The 16,579-nt window shown below is 36.2% G+C and overlaps 1 protein-coding gene across 12 annotated transcripts in view; it reads right to left on the reverse strand.

Annotated features, from left to right (window-relative positions):
• RNF111 (ring finger protein 111) overlaps positions 1 to 16,579 on the reverse strand; it is a 121,677-nt gene that overhangs the window by 41,943 nt on the left and 63,155 nt on the right. For 9 of the 12 annotated variants that reach the window (XM_064570397.1, XM_064570389.1, XM_064570396.1 and 6 more), the window contains exons 1-2: positions 13,730 to 13,750; positions 6,142 to 7,040 (exon numbers count right to left, since the gene is read on the reverse strand). In XM_064570397.1, the coding sequence (XP_064426467.1) occupies positions 6,142 to 7,040; positions 13,730 to 13,746 (916 nt within the window). In that variant the 5' untranslated portion in view covers positions 13,747 to 13,750. Of the gene's footprint in view, positions 1 to 6,141; positions 7,041 to 13,729; positions 13,751 to 16,579 lie in introns of those variants that run through there. The other 3 variants (XM_064570394.1, XM_064570392.1, XM_064570393.1) reach the window with 1 other exon arrangement.

A 16,579-nucleotide genomic window follows, 5' to 3' on the forward strand; every position in this document is an offset into this window, starting at 1 on the left:
GAAAACTGGCACCCTCAAATATTGCTGGTGAGCATCCAAAATGGTTATGATCCCCACAGAGAGGAATTTGGCCATATTTTTAAAATAATACATTCATTTATCTTTGGCCCAACAATCCTCTCCTAGAATTCTATTCCAAAGATACAATGGCAAAAATATGAAATAACATATACAAAAAGCTATTCATTGCATTGCTGTTTTTAACAGCAAAAGGCTGCAAACTATTCATCAATATATTGAACAACCTCTGGTGTAACTATACAATGGAATACTACAGAGCTATAAAAAAAATAAAAATAGAGGAATGAAAAGCAATGAATAAAGGAATGATAGTGTGTATATATACAAATACAAATGTGTATACATATATCCTTTGTATTATATATATATATATCTTATGTGTGTGTGTATACACACACACACACTTTTATTCCTCTATAATCTCTACACCCTAACAATTCTATACAGTTTGGTGAAAAATCAAGAGAGACATTTTAAGAGGAGAGAATAATATGTGTATTTGTTTACATTTTTTTAAAGATTTTATTTATTTGAGAGAGAGAGCGCGCATGAGCATGGTGGAGGGGCAGAGGGAGAGGGAAAAGCAGGCTCCCCACCGAGCAGGGAGCCTTAAGTGAGGCCTGATCCCAGGACCCTGAGATCATGACCCGAACCCAAGGCAGACGCCTAACCAACTGAACCACCCAGGCACCCCTGTTTACATTTTTGAACAGAAAAAAGATGGAATAACAAACCAAAATTTAAAAGTAATGAAAACACGGGGCGCCTGGGTGGCTCAGCTGGTTAAGCGTCTACCTTCAGCTCAGGTCATGATCCCAGGGTCCTGGGATCGAGCCCCGTGTTGGGCACCCTGCTCAGCAGGGAGCCTGCTTCTCCCTCTCCCTCTGCGGCTCCCCCTGCTTGTACTCTCTCTCTCACGATCTCTCTCAAATAAAATCTTTAAAATTAATTAACTGATTGGTGGCATAACCTCACAGAATACTGTCCAACAGCATAAAGGAACCAGAAAAATCTTACATTTATTAGCATTACTATTAGTAATAATTAAATATTTCCATTTGTATTCATTTATGAACGTTCATTTATATGTATTTATAGGATGTATAGGATAAAGCAAAAAAGCAATTGTTCATATTGTTAAGAATCAAGATTGTCAATGTAAGAGTAAAGAGATCAAATATAAAACACAAGTTTACATAAAAATCCTAATCCCAAACTTTCAATGGAAATAGTCATATAAATTAATGATTTATCGCTTTCTAAAATCTTTATATATTCCTAATTTTATCCATTAAAAAAGCTGAAAGCAATAACAGAACTCAGCAGAGCAATGAACACAATTCCCAGTCTATAACCTCTAAATATCACTTCTCAATAAAAGGAAATTAGCAGTAATTAAAAAAAAAAAAATGGTTGTTTTCCAGATTTGAGGCAGGTAGTGTAAAGTATCAATGTGGACCATCTTTTATCAGAGACCATCTTGTCAGAGACCACTGGGGTGGTATCAAAAGGACATAAACCCAATTTGAAGATGCTCCCACATGCCACAGATGAAACTATTCAAGCATCAAAAAAATAAAAAGATTACAATACATCAACTGTACTATAACCCATGAGTTCATAATGATACCTGAAAATGAAAAATATTGCTAGAGTACAGATTCATTCTGAAAAGTGGTAAATTAAGGTAAAAAATCAAACATTCATCTTGCCTTTCCTATATGGACTGCATTTCATAATAAGCAATTAGTTGAAGAATTCTTTGTAGAAGAACCTCCATTAATAAATGTAAGCAGAATGACAGAAAGTCAACACTTTGCCTAATGAAAAATAATGGACCCAGGCAAGGTCATCAAAGCTGTTGCTAATACTACATGAAATGCTGGTGGGGGAATTTAGGGTGGAAGGATCAGAATGACACCATCTGAACCCTCTCATCAACTTTAAAAAGTGATGCAACAGGAAGTATACAGCACCACCAAGGAAGTGTTGCTAAACTGAACTTGAATCAAATCAAGCTTTTAGATCTAACTACCAGTTTGCAGAAAATACACAGTATACAAAACAAATTAAATGCTATGATGTCTAGAAATTGTTCTGAAATTCTCCAGAAAAAAAAAGCGAGGGGTGAGAGATAAAATAAGAATGGCAGGATGCTGAAAATTGAAGCTACATTATGTAGGTATACTTCTATTTTTATGTATGAACATTTCTATATAAAAATAACAACAACAAAAACCTCTATCAGTGTTATTTTTGGAAAAGGAGAAAAAGAAATATTCACAAATGTAATTCTTAATATTAGGACTTTACATTTCCACAGGTTATCTTAAAGTTTATCTTAAAACCTTTTAAGGTTTTAAGTTTTAAGGATAAAAGTTTTTAAACTTTTAAAACACAAGTCAATACAGTATGGACTGCACTTGGAAATCATGAATATATACCTGTTGGATGTATTTTTTAAGCTGTAAATAAAAATACAGTCACTGAATTAAAAAAAACAATAACAACTGGGAAATGAGGATTTCCCAGTGCTAATATAAGGACTATATAAAATAAGAATTTAAGCAGCAGTTCAGTTAAAAGTACACTGAATAGATCACAGAAATATGTCACTAAAATTAACATCTACTCTCAAACTTAGCTTCTATTAAGTTGTTTTAAAGTATCTGAAGTTCTTGGCAAATATTATCAGGAACAAAACAACTGGATGTATAAATTCTCAACCTAACTGGCAACTAACAACCCAAGTCACATGTCATTTTGGCTTTCCAGGCTTGAAGAGAGAGCCATAATAAATTTAAAACACAATAAGGATGAGGCAAATAGGGATTTCCCAGAAATCTACTGATTACAACAAATGAACTAATGTTTGTTACAATGTAAAGTACTGACTTAATTCATTCTTAGGTGATTTGGTAAAACCAGTTAATTACATACAACTTTTATATCTTAGAGAGTTTGAAGATCTAACAAAATACTTAACATGTCAAACATTCTTTCCATCAGTACTACAGCAATAGCCAATAAGCGTTGATGGACAGTGTGTGAAAAAGCTGTCTTAGAAGCTCTAGAGTAACTAATACCCATCCATATAAATCATATTATTAAGGTATAATAGATAAATCTAATTAAAATTTGAGATATTCAAACCCTCTCCTAATTCCCAACACACACTAAGACATATTGGAATTGGAGTCAGAAAGCCAGCACTAAAAATACATCTAGAAGGAAAATCTCTCTCTTAAGAATCTAAGAAATTTCTTGATAATAGAGCAATGTCCCATAAATATTTCAGTTTAACTTTTTGAACGTAAATCAATCTAAAATAGTTTTCCAAATGCTTCATATGTAATGAGGGTGATGATAACAATATACCTCATAAGACTGTTGGGAGAATGAAATGAGAATACATATAAACACTCAGAACATTACCAGCACAGAGTAAATACTCAAAATGTGCTAGGTATTTTTATTATCATCACGACATCATCTACTGTTGGGTGATAAAGGAACTTGATGAAAATTCCTTGGAGGGCATTCTGGTAACAACAGCTAGCAAATTTTTAAATGCATGTAACTTCCTATATGCTTTTAGAAATTACTCCTTAAGATATGTTTGCCTAGGTGTGCAAAACTGTGTGCACAAGGCTGTTCAATGCAACAAATATTCATCAACAAAACCTGGCTAAATAGGGGCGCCTGGGTGGCTCAGTCGTTAAGCATCTGCCTTTGGCTCGGGTCATGGTCCCAGGGTCCTGGGATCGAGCCCTGCATCGGGCTCCCTACTTGGTGGGAAGCCCGCTTCTCCCTCTCCCATTCCCCCTGCTTCTGTTCCCTCTCATGCTGTGTCTCTCTCTGTCAAATAAATAAATAAAAAATCTTAAAAAAAAAAAAAAAACCCTGGCTAAATAAATTATGAAACATCTATACAAAGGAAATACTATGCAACCATTTTTTTAAAATGAGGATATAACTATACACACTAATATTTTAAAAACCCCATTATTTATTTACCCTTATATATGTTCCACATTTTCTGAGGAGAGAAGAAACTGCTACCTGACTACTTCTGGGTAATAAAACTGGGACCTAAGAAGTGGTAAACTTTTATTTTTTATTTTAAACATTCCGGGTACTTAAAAAATTGCACACTATGTGAATGTTACTCTTAAACCATTATTTAAAAAAAAAAAAACCAAATTAGATTAAAACAAAACATTGGTGTAAAAACCAGAAAAGGGGGCTGCCTGGGTGGCTCAGTCAGTTAAGCGTCTGCCTTCAGCTCAGGTCATGATCCCAGGAACCTGGGATCAAGCCCCGTGTTGGGCTCCCTGCTCAGTGGGGAGTCTACTTCTTCCTCTGCCCCTTCCCCTGCTTGTGTACTCTCACTCTCTCTCAAATAAATAAATAAAATCTTTAAAAAAAAGATTAAAAAATAAAAACCAGGAAAAAAATCCAAAGAATTTGTTTCAACATTTGGATTTGTGTTTCCAGAGACAAACATTACTCTTAAATGTCTGAAAGTATTACGTAGTTGAAATAATGCAATTTTTCCAAGAAAGACAGCAATAACCACATGCTATAGTATTAAATAAGATTTTTAAATGAATTATAGAGTTTGCATTTATCTTGAATACTTGAGAGTATATGAACTCCTTTCTTCCTAGAAACAGACACCAATATTGACCTACATTACACCTCTATTCTCATGCCTCCTACATGCCTACAGCTCCTTGGAACTTCTGCTTCACATCACCAACCATCCTACCTCATTAATTTCAAGCAGAAATTGGGCTCTGCTGCTCGCTCTTCCCCAAACAAGTCTTCACAGTCTAACCATCTGAGGAAAATGTGAAATGTGGCAACTAAGCAAGATAATTCCTATTCTCACCTCCCTGTTTCTCAAGAGACCTCAGAGAATGGTTGCTATAACCTCCTCCCAGTTATAGGTGATCTCAACGAACTCTTTAAAACAAACATTTGGGTAGGTTTAAAAAACTGAACTGATCATAGCTAAAACTAAATATCAAAGTTACTGGTTTTGGAGTTCTGGCAAAGATAGAAAAATAAAAATGGAAGGGGAAAGGGAGTCTTGGAAAAGGAAGTAACCCATATAGAAGGAGAAAAGAGAGAGGGGAAATGGCATATTGGCACAGTAGATTAGCAGGCTCTACCCCTGACAAGCAGGACATCAGGCAAAGACAGGGAGACCTTTGTGTCAGTATTAAAAACCATGATCATAGCCCTTTTATCCCCCATTCTTTCACAAGAAAGTATTCTTTTCCCTCAGCTAAGACACTACTCTTCAATGCTCACTTCAAAAACTTCCTTTAAATTCAGCAAACCGTAAAAATGGTATACATGGAACATACTTACACTTCAGAGACTGCACATAATCTTATTCTAGTTAAATATAATATTTACTGTGAGGAGGGGACAATGCTCTCAAGCTAATCCTCTATCAATTCAATTTTAACTGATCAATCATGTGCTCTACTGAGCACTATCAGGACTAAAAGTCTGTGTTCTAGTATTAGAATAAAAGCATCTCGGGGCACCTAGGTGGCTTAGTCATTAAGCGTCTGCCTTCGGCTCAGGTCATGGTCCCAGGGTCCTAGGATCGAGTCCCACATCGGGCTCCCTGCTCGGCGGGAAGCCTGCTTCTCCCTCTCCCACTCCCCCTGCTTGTGTTCCCTCTCACGCTGTGTCTCTCTCTGTCAAATAAATAAAATCTTAAAAAAAAGAATAAAAGCATCTCTCAAATACTTGAAATTATTTTTCAGTTATAAAGATTATGACAAGGTAACTAGTAATAAGAATAGAGTACTTAAAGGAAAAATAATATTAAGTATTTTAGTGTTCTTACTGCGGCTGAATGTGAAAGAAATCCATCACAGAGCTATCCGAAAAAGTATAAAATTTAAAAATTTGATCTTAGAAATGGAGTTATGGTTTAATACCACAGTTGGCAATTTATTTATATGGCTTAAAAATAAAAGTTAATTGAGCCTCATATTCCTTCTAAAAGCAATGAAATCGTTAACACGTAGAAGAGAATTAAGCACAAACACAATGCAAGAGCTTCCATGTTTTGTTCAACTTAAGAAACATTTTTACCTGAGGGAACAGATGGATTGTTTTGGTGGTTTTCACTGGTAGAAACAAACAAATCTTCTTCTCCTTCAGTTGATGAGCTGGAAGAGGATTCGCTGCTGAGGTCATTCTCACTGGAACTACTAGAAGTGGGGAGCAATGCATATTTTCTTCGGGCTAACACTTCTCTTTTTTTTCTCTGCATTAATATCCTCTCTTTTTGTTTCTGTGTCCTCTGTGAGGAATTATTTTTTACAAATCTCTTTCTGCATGGAAGTCTCCTTAATGAACTGCTATGAAAACAGGGTCTTTTCATTAACAATCCTGAAACAGATTCTGTCTCTGTCCGGGGCCACTTTTGGGACCGTGCACTATGAGTTCTACTTTTAGCACTCAAAATTGCCTGGGAATGTCTTACAGAGACTTCTTTATCCTCATCCGAAGTCACAGTATCAGAATCTCCAAAATGCAGACTAGATGAAGGAGAAGAAAGACAATCACTAAAAGAGGAATCATTATCTTCATCGCTTGGTGTTTCTAGGTGTTGCCTCAATCCTAATATTCCCTGGTTCTCTTTAACACAATTTTGCATGTAAGAAGGGCCAGCCTGCTGGCTTTTGCGTTTTTTCCTCACAACAACACTTTTTTCTTGTTCTTGTTGGTTACCATTCATGTCCTTCTCTTGTTTTTGAGAATCATCACACAAATGAGAGAATTCATTCCCCACTTTACTGTTAATCATCTCAACTCCCGCAGGAAAACTTTTGGCTGCCCCAATGGGCTCTGGATGCAAGAGGATGCCTTTCAGACTCTCCTGTGTCTTTGGCGCATCAGAAGGAATCTCACTCTTCATATCCACTTTTAAGGTATATAACTTGTTATATTCAGGAGTCCATTGAGACATGAGAAACTTTAAGGAAGGCCTAGAAGACACAATTAGAAATTTAAAAGGATGTTAATGTTTTACTACACTAACTGAAGAGTTTCAGATTCCACTGAGAACATCGCTGTAACAGAGAACTGCCTTTTCCTGATATACCAGGATATAAAATGGCTGTAATAAGTCATTTTGCTGTTCTTTTAAAACACTTTTCTCTGATACCTCTACCACATACCCAATTTTTAGAAATATAATAAAGATCATAGAACATAAGCCTACTTGAAAACTTCTATTAATCAAAAACTTACCTTGCTGTTATTATCTTTCTACCTTCAGCAACATATTTGGTTAAAATCTAACAATTTCTTCAAAACCTATTATAGTAAAAATAGATTAAAGGACTAGAATTCAAAAGACTTTGATTAATCAGTGTTTTTTCCTGGTATCCTGAAAGTGGTAATTAAATATTTTTTGTACATCTAGATGGCTACTGTATTAGACAGATTGCTATAAATAAAGAATTAGTATAAAATAGCTTCTCTTCCCCATGGTTCTTTTCTTCATACTATTCTATTCTCTGATGAGAATATAAACTCACTGATAGACAAAATATACAATTAGTACATTTCACAAAGTTTTAGATACATGCAGAAAGACTCCAGCCAAGACTGTGAGTTGCAAAAGATCAGTCAGTTAAAGCAGCACAGCAGAACATAAAACCAAATTTCCTATAACTAATCTAAGGGTATCTAAATCATTCTATCTTTGAAATTAGGGGCTGCTGAACAAGGGAATTTGAAATTAATGCATCTACATCAATGTACACATGAGAATGGTAATAACATAAAAGTAATTAAATATCACGACTCAAAATGGAATGTATTTTTTAGAAAGGCAGTTAATGTGAAAGTGCAAAATATGATTAAAGAATGTTAAGACTTTTAACTTAAGTTTTTACTGAAGTACAACAGACACACATATTCTAAATTTATAGCTCGATAAAGTCTCACAAATGAACATATGTGTGTAACCTCCAAGATCACAAAACATAAAATAACCAGCACCCTAAAAATCCCCTTCCAGTCACTCCAACTACTGGAAGTTGTAACGACTATGGATTAGTTTTGTATTTAACATGCACTTTTAAACCACATCCTAAAAAGAGAGGATAAAAAGGTATTTGGTAGCAAGTCTTTTCCTTCTCCACAAATGACAGTTATAGGAATATACAACCTCACAGGTCTCCCACTTTATTTTAATGTATAATTATTATCAGAACAGATGACAGCAATTAAAAAAAAAAAAAATGAAACAGCCTATTTCTTTCTTTTTTGAGTAGGCTCCATGCCCAACATGGGGCCTGGAACTCACAACCTTAAGATCAAGAGTCACATGTTCCACTGACTGAGCCAGCCAGCCACCCCAGAAACAGCCTATTTCTATATAAAGCTATCAAAACCTCTATCTTCTATAATTCCTTTTTACAAGGATAGGCAGTGCTGTATCCAAAATCAGCCATCAAGCCCTGTCTGGAGTTCAGCAGGATCAGTAGTAAAGGAGGAACACAAAGATGGGTGAACACATGGGCACAGCAATGAGCAAATTATAAGAGGCAGCAAATCAGACAAGGATCACCATAATTAAATTTAAGAAAACACAAATCACAACAATAAAGTACAGATACATGTGATTTAAGATTCAAGGGGTGGCCCACTAAGATGGCTACAACAAAAAAATATAGATAACAACAAGTGTTGGCAAGGATATAAAGAAATTGGAATCTTCATACATTGCTGGTGGGAATATAAAATGGTGTGGCCACTTTGGAATGTAAAATGGTGTAGCCACAATACTCATAGTACCATTAGTCATGACAGCTCAAAAGTACAAATAATACAAATGTCTATCAATTGAATAAATAAATCCATACCATGGTTACTCATTAATCAAAAGAAATGAAATATTATTTCATGCTACAAAATGATATGACCTCAAAAACGATACACTAAGTAAAAGAACCCAGTCACAAGACCACATTTTGTAAGATTCCTTTCATAAGAAAAGTCCAGAACAGGCAATGCTATAGAGATAGAAAGTAGATTAGTGATTGTCCGGGACAGGAGAATAACAGGAGAACTGAGATGTGATGGCCAAAGTGTTTCGGATTTACTTTCAGTGAACTGAAAATGTTTTAAAACTGATTGTGGTGATAGCTAATCAACTCTGAATATTCTAAAAACCACTGACGTATACACTTAAAAAAGGAAAAGTTTTAATGGTATGTGAATTATATCTCCATAAAGCTGTTGCCAAAAAGTCAAGAAAGTATCCAGATTTCTGGGCATCAGATAATTATGGACCTCTCTTTTATCTCACTAAAGAGTCATGTCATTTGGAAAAATCTGGGGATCTTTCAGACATCTATGTCTCCCAGGAGTTGTGGTAAGTTGGATCTCTGAAGAAATAAAACTTTATATGCTGAAGAAAAAAAAAACTGCTTCAGACTCCTCATCCTTAATTACTAAGTCACCCTCTGGGTCCTGGTAACGGAGATCCTGAGAGGCAATGAAACTCGCCAAATGGACAGATCAATTCTGAGAACAAGAATCCATAAGTGAATTTACAAAGAAGTGATTCATAGCATAATTTACTAAACTCAATTTCTTTTCCATTAGTTTATGCCCCAAAGCCAAAACAATGAACTCTTTATGGTTAACTCTGCTCTAGGTTTTGGTGAATTTTGTCTGCCTAGCTGGAGGCAGGGAGGGAATAAGGGATAGGTGGTAGGTATATGGTACGGTACGTGGTGTGTGTTTATACACAAGTAACTGTTCTCTGAGTTACCATGTCAAGCAGGGATCAAATACAAAATTAACATCCCATATTACCTGAGCTATTCCCACCAAGGGAGTATTCTAACTCATGCTTTTATTTTGAACTGAGAAAAAGAAGAGAAGTTAAGTTCATGAAAAGAAATAAACACCAGTACTGCATTTTTTTAACTAAAAAAGCATAACTAACACAAAGGATCAATAAATAATGTTCCAAACTATTTGGTATTTGATAAACTTATAATCTAGTCTTTTATTTCTATGAAAATTATTGGCTGATCCAATTTACAAAGGAGGTTAAATATGTACCAGATATATCTTAACTCCTTAGCCACATTAGGACTAGTTTGTTATTATACATTGCTTCAATACTGAATCCACAAGACTAGTCGCTCCTTGTACTGGTTTGATTCAATCATTTTATTGCTATATCATGACAGGAGCATACCAATTACTCCTGATACCAGTGTAGGATACCCAACTAGTAAACCTTGCATGAAAAAAAGCACAATAACTAAAAATGTTAACTTTCCAAACTAAAAATTAGGGTTAGGATTTCACAATTTACATCATAAATTAAATTTACATGAGCATAAGGGGGAGGGGTAAAACTCATTAAGATTATGGATACAACTTTGAGGAACTCTACCTCTAAACTGAGATATGGTTTAGAAACAGTCACTATTATTGGTATGAATGACTTTTACAACCAATGATAAATTCAAGTACTGTTAAGATTAAATAGAAATTTAGGGCGCCTGGGTGGCTCAGTTGGTTAAGCGACTGCCTTCGGCTCAGGTCATGATCCTGGAGTCCCGGGATTGAGTCCCGCATCGGGCTCCCTGCTCGGCAGGGAGCCTGCTTCTCCCTCTGACCCTCCCCCCTCTCATGTGCTCTCTCTCATTCTCTCTGTCTCAAATAAATAAATAAAATCTTAAAAAAAAAAAAAAAACTTTGCCAAAAAAAAGATTAAATAGAAATTTGATGATTTTACAGAGCTCTAAAGGAAACAAGATTTTTAAAAATATCCATAAGATGATTTTGTATTTTTCTATAAAAGTTTTAAAGATTATCAGAAAATGAACTAGAAATATGTCCACTGTTCATCCACTTTTTTCATATAATTAAGTGGAAACAAATATTTGTACCATAGGGATATTACTCAGGACATGTTTTGAACTTTTCTCTTTTATTGATATTTATTTTACCATGTGCCAGTTTAAGAATATGAAATCGAGAACCTGACAGAATACTCTCTCCACCTAAATGCTTAATAACTACCACTACTTATAGCTAAATAGTATGGACAATATGGTTTGTTACATATTCTGAACAGTCAAAATTTCATTAGTAAGAAAGATATTTCAGCCCAACAGGCATCATTCTGGTCTCATAACTACATTAGCAAAATGCCAAAAAATAAACTAAATTTTTTAAACAGAGATCTCTGCTCTTACACGTAGGAGCACACAATATACTCAATTATGAAAAGGAATGAGGGAACCTTGACAAACTTATTAGCAAATAAAAATTAACTTGCAGACTGATACCTTGAAAGAAAAGAGGAAGTTGCAGTTAGGATAACTACTGGGAGACTACCAAACTCAACTTCTTTTAGGAAGCTAGATGTAGGGCGCCTGGGTGACTCAGTCAGTTAGGCATCTGCCTTCAGCTCAGGTCGTGATCCCAGGGTCCTGGGATAGGGTCCTACATCGGGCTCCCTGCAGAGCAGGAAGCCTGCTTCTCCCTCTGCCTCTGCCTCTCTGTCTCTCATGAATAAATAAAATCTTAAAAAAAAAAAAAAAAAAAAGGAAGCCAGATGTAATAAAAATGTGAAAAAAGATAAATGATCAAGGCAACCTAGCCTAAACAGACAATAATATTCAGAAGATAGACTGTTAGCTATCAAATGATTCATTTGAAATCTTGTTGACCAAGGGCATCAGGATGAAATAAACCATTACAGATAATTCACTGAAGGTCCTAGATGAGACAATTATAGATATAATGTTATCAGAGTACAGAAGAAAATGGGATAATGTAAAAAACTTCCAGGATAAAACTCACAGAACACTAAAAACTGCATTTACTGAATCAACAGTTCCAGCAGGTCCACTAAGGTATGTATCTCAGGGGCTGCAAGAAACACTGATCCACATATTGACATTAGAAAACTAAAATCATAGTCCTAACCCTCAAAGAATTCAGACAGGGGAGAAAGAGAAATACAGATTACAAAACACCAAAAGGAAGACACTGCAGGGACACTTAGAAATTAGAGGAGGAATCCATAATTTGAAGGATAAATAAGAGTCAGGAAAGGGAATAACAGCGTAGTGGGGGATAGAAGAGGCAGGCCATTCTAAAATATAAGACAAAGGGTACAACTTGACAAATCTTAAACTACAAAGTTGTATCATTATAGTTGTACTTCAGTTGGACCATCTGGTAAAACGGGGTGAAAAAGGGATTGAAGTGGGCCAAAACTGAAGACAGAAAAGAACAGTAGGGGCGCCTGGGTGGCTCAGTTGATTAAGCGACTGCCTTCGGCTCAGGTCATGATCCTGGAGTCCCTGGATCGAGTCCCGCATCGGGCTCCCTGCTCAGTGGGGAGTCTGCTTCTCCCTCTGACCCTCCCCCCTCTCATGTGCTCTCTCTCTCAGTCTCTCCCTCTCAAATAAATAATAAATAAAATCTTTAAAAAAAAAAAGAAAAAGAAAAGAAAAGAACAGTAAAGATGTTACTGCTATATAAAATGAGAAAAATACATGGATAGACAATAAGGGACTGCTGATTAGAACGGGAAAGCACAAAATCCAGAGATAATGAATTACCAGGAGTTTGTTAACCTTTGGATAGGAAACATCCAGAACTAGCTAGCATCCTAGTCCAAATGATCATAATCTTCTGCCCGTATTATTGCAACAGACTCTAACTGTTCTTATTTCTACCAACAATTCATTTCTACGTAGCAACTTGGTGTATCCTAAGAATATAAATCAGATATTACACCCTTGCTCAAATTTTTCCTGTGGTTCCCAAATGTCTCAGAACAAAATCCTTTACCACAGTTTATATGACCCTTTATGATCTAATGCCCCTCTACTTCTCTTACCACCTCACCTCTATTCACTAGACTACAGCCAAACTGGCCTTCTTTCTTGCTGTTCTTTGAACATGGCAAGCTTTCTCTGCACCTACACTTTGCGTTCCCCATGCCTACCATGCTTTTCCCAAGATTTTTGAAAGGCTAACTACATTCTGCTCACTATGTGGGTCTTGGTTTAAATGTCACCACCTAGGCGCCTGGGTGGCTCAGTTGGTTAAGCATCTGCCTTCGGCTCAGATTATGATCCCAGGCTCCTGGGATCAAGTCCCTCACTGGGCTCCCTGCTCAGTAGGGAATCTGCTTCTCCCTCTGCCCCTCCGCCCTGCCCATGATCTCTCTCTCACTCACTCTCTCTCAAAAAAAAAAATTAAAAAATTAAAAAATTAGGGGAGCCTGCGTGGCTCAGTCATTAAGTGGCTGCCTTCGGGGCAGAACCAACTTTTTCTTTCCTCTTCCTTCACTCAGGATCAGACCTGCACTGCAGTCCAACAACGCTGTCTTCTCCAGCTCCCCCCATCATTTTCTCTTACAGGCACTTCCCCCTAATAAAATCCTTGCACATTGTGCAATGAGGAAAATACCAACAGCGAAAAGGCAACCCAGAGAATAGAAGAAAATATTCACCAATCATATATCTGATAAGATTGATAAGGATTGATATCTAGAATATATAAGGAATTCCTAGAACTCAACAAGAACAAAAACCCGATTAAAAATGGACAAAGGAACTGAATAATTATTTCTCCAAAGAAGATATACAAATGGCCAACAGGAACATAAAAAGAGGTGCACCTGGGTGGCTCAGTCATTTAAGTGTCCAACTCTTGATTTCAGCTCAGGTCTTGATCTCAGGGTCGTGAGTTCAAGCCCCTCACTGGGCTCCACACAAAAAATAAAAATAAAAAGATGTTACAAATCAGTAGAGAGATGTAAGTCAAAAATACAATGTGATGCTACTTCACACCCAGGATGGCTATTATCTAAAAAACAAAGTAACAAGTATCAGTAAGGGGTGGAGAAACTGGACCCCTTGTACACTGCTGGGAAATGTAAAATGGTGCAGCAGCTGTGGAAAAGAGTATGGCAATTCCTCCAAAAATTAACAGAGAATTACCATGTGATCCAGCAGTTCCATTTCTAGGTATGCCCCTAAAAGAAAGCAGGGACTCAAAACAGATATTTGACATACCTGTTCACAACAGCATTATTCACAACAGCCAAAAAGAGGAAGCAACCTAAAAGTCCATCAATGGATGAATGGATAAACAAAATGTGGTGTATATATACAGTGAAATATTGTTCAGCCATAAAAAGAAGGAATCCAGGGCACCTGGGTGGCTCAGTCGGTTAAGCGTCCAACTCTTGATTTCGGCTCAGGTCATGATCTCAAGGTCATGAGATCAAGCCATTAGTGGGGCTCCAAGCTCAGCACAGGGTCTCCTTGAAATCCTCTCCCTCTCTCTCACTAAAATAAATAAGTAAAATAAATCTTTCTTTTTTTTTTTTTAAAGGAAGGAATCCACACAAAAACCTGCACTAGATGTTTACAACAGCTTTACTTGTAATTGGCACAACTTGGAAAACAACCAAGATGTCCTTCAGGAGGTGAGTGGATAAACTGTGGTACATCCAGACAATGGAATATTATTCAGTGCTAAAAAGAAAGGAGCTATCAAGCCATGAAAAGATGTGCAGGAACCTTAAATGCAAAAAGGCTAAACATGCTGAATGATTCCAACTATAGTACCTCAAATTCTAGAAGAGGCAAAACTATGAAGACAATGAAAACATTAGTGGTTATAGGGAGGGGGCTTGGGGGGCAATAAATGGGTAGAGCAAAAAGGATTTTCAGGGCAGTGAAATACTGTTTGATATTATAATGAAAGATATATACCATTACACATTTGTCCAAACCCGTAGAATGTACAACACCAAGAGTGAACTCTAAGGTAAACTAAAGACCTCTGAGTGATGATGATGAGTCAATTTAGGTTCATCCTTGGTTAAAAAAAAAAAAAAAGTACTATTCTGGTGATTGATTTGATAATGGGGACAGAGAGTATATAAGAAGTCTCTCATATACCTCCCTCTCAATTTTGTTATAAGCCTGAAACTGCTCTTAAAAAAAATCTTTAAAAAAAAGGAAATTCTGACACATGCTACAACACGAATGAACCTTGATGACATTAAGCTAAGTGAAATAGCCAGTCACAAAAGGACAAATACGTATGCTTCCATTTACATGAGTTACCTAGAGCAGTCAAATTCAGAGACAGAAAGTGGAACAGTGGTCACCAGGGCATAGGGGGAGAAGGGGATGGAAGTTAGTGTTAAATGGGTACAGAATTTCAGTTGGGAAAGATAAAAATGTTCTGGATATGGATGGTGGTGGTGGTTGCAAAACAATGTGAATATATTTAATGCCAAACCACACACTTACACATGGTTAAAACAGTAAACTTTATATGATGTATATTTTACAACCAAAAAAAAAAATTCCTTGCACATTTAATCTTGTCGTGGCATCTCTTTCTCAGAGAACCTGGACTAACACACACTCCATTTAAAGAACCAACTTCTTTTCTCCATCCTTCAATATCACATCCTGATTTTTGTAAAGTCCTTGACCCGCCAATAACTGAAGTCTCGTTAGCCTATTTTTATTGTATATGGTATGGGTTCCCTCACTAAATTTCGAGTTCCAAGAAAGCAGGAACCTTGTCTGCCCCATTCACTGCCCCATCTCTAGCAACTAAAACTCAACTGGCACATAGTAGGCACTCAATGAATATTTTTTTAATTGCATTAATCAATAAAACAATAAATGGGTAAAATTTAAAAAATGACTGCTGTATTTCTGGCTGGGGTAACTAAGAATTATGGTGCTGTCAATCACTAAGACAGGAAAGAAAGGAGAATATGAAGAATGAGAGTAACAGTAACAAAATTATGTAACAATAATAACGTTTAAGACTTGAACATTTATCATAACCCCATTTTCAGTTACAACAGCTCTAGAACCACAGAAAACATAAAAATAAATATTTTATACTTGTGGGTTCAGCAAGTCCTTGAAACAGAGAAACTTATCACAAAAGGAAACAGTAAGGAAACAAAGATTTTCTCCTCCATAAAATTGGTAACCTGATCTACATGCTGCTTCTTGATTCACAGTAAATATTAAATAGGAAAGTGGTTGCATCTTGCAGAAAGTCTATAGAGACCATTTTTCATGTCCCTAAGAGTATCAAGGTCCAACGTTAAAAAATAAATCTTCAAACCAGAGAACCGAGGCTGGATTCAGGTCACAGACATGTTTTCTTTGTACAATTCAGAAACAAAACAAAATAAAAACAAAAGTGACGGTTAGTTCTCATTAATATCAAGGAGAAAAAAAAGCTTTAAACACTATATAACATAGCTCTGGAAGGGCTAGTCAAGTCAATCAAACAAGAGAATGGACATAAATAAAAGGAGGTGATTTTTTGGTCATTATTTGCAGATAACATCAACAGGTGAGATTGACAAAAAACCTGGAAACACTAACATGGGCAAGTTATATGTGTGTTTACCACAATAGTTCTCTAAAATCAGTGACTTTCCTTTAAACAAAGAGTAGCTAATTAGAAAATACTACAGAAA

Source organism: Mirounga angustirostris, unplaced genomic scaffold (genome assembly GCF_029215605.1).
Source record: "Mirounga angustirostris isolate CCGP_5_RB_7025 unplaced genomic scaffold, mMirAng1.0.hap1 SCAF_9, whole genome shotgun sequence".
Classification (NCBI taxonomy): Eukaryota; Metazoa; Chordata; class Mammalia; order Carnivora; family Phocidae; genus Mirounga; species Mirounga angustirostris.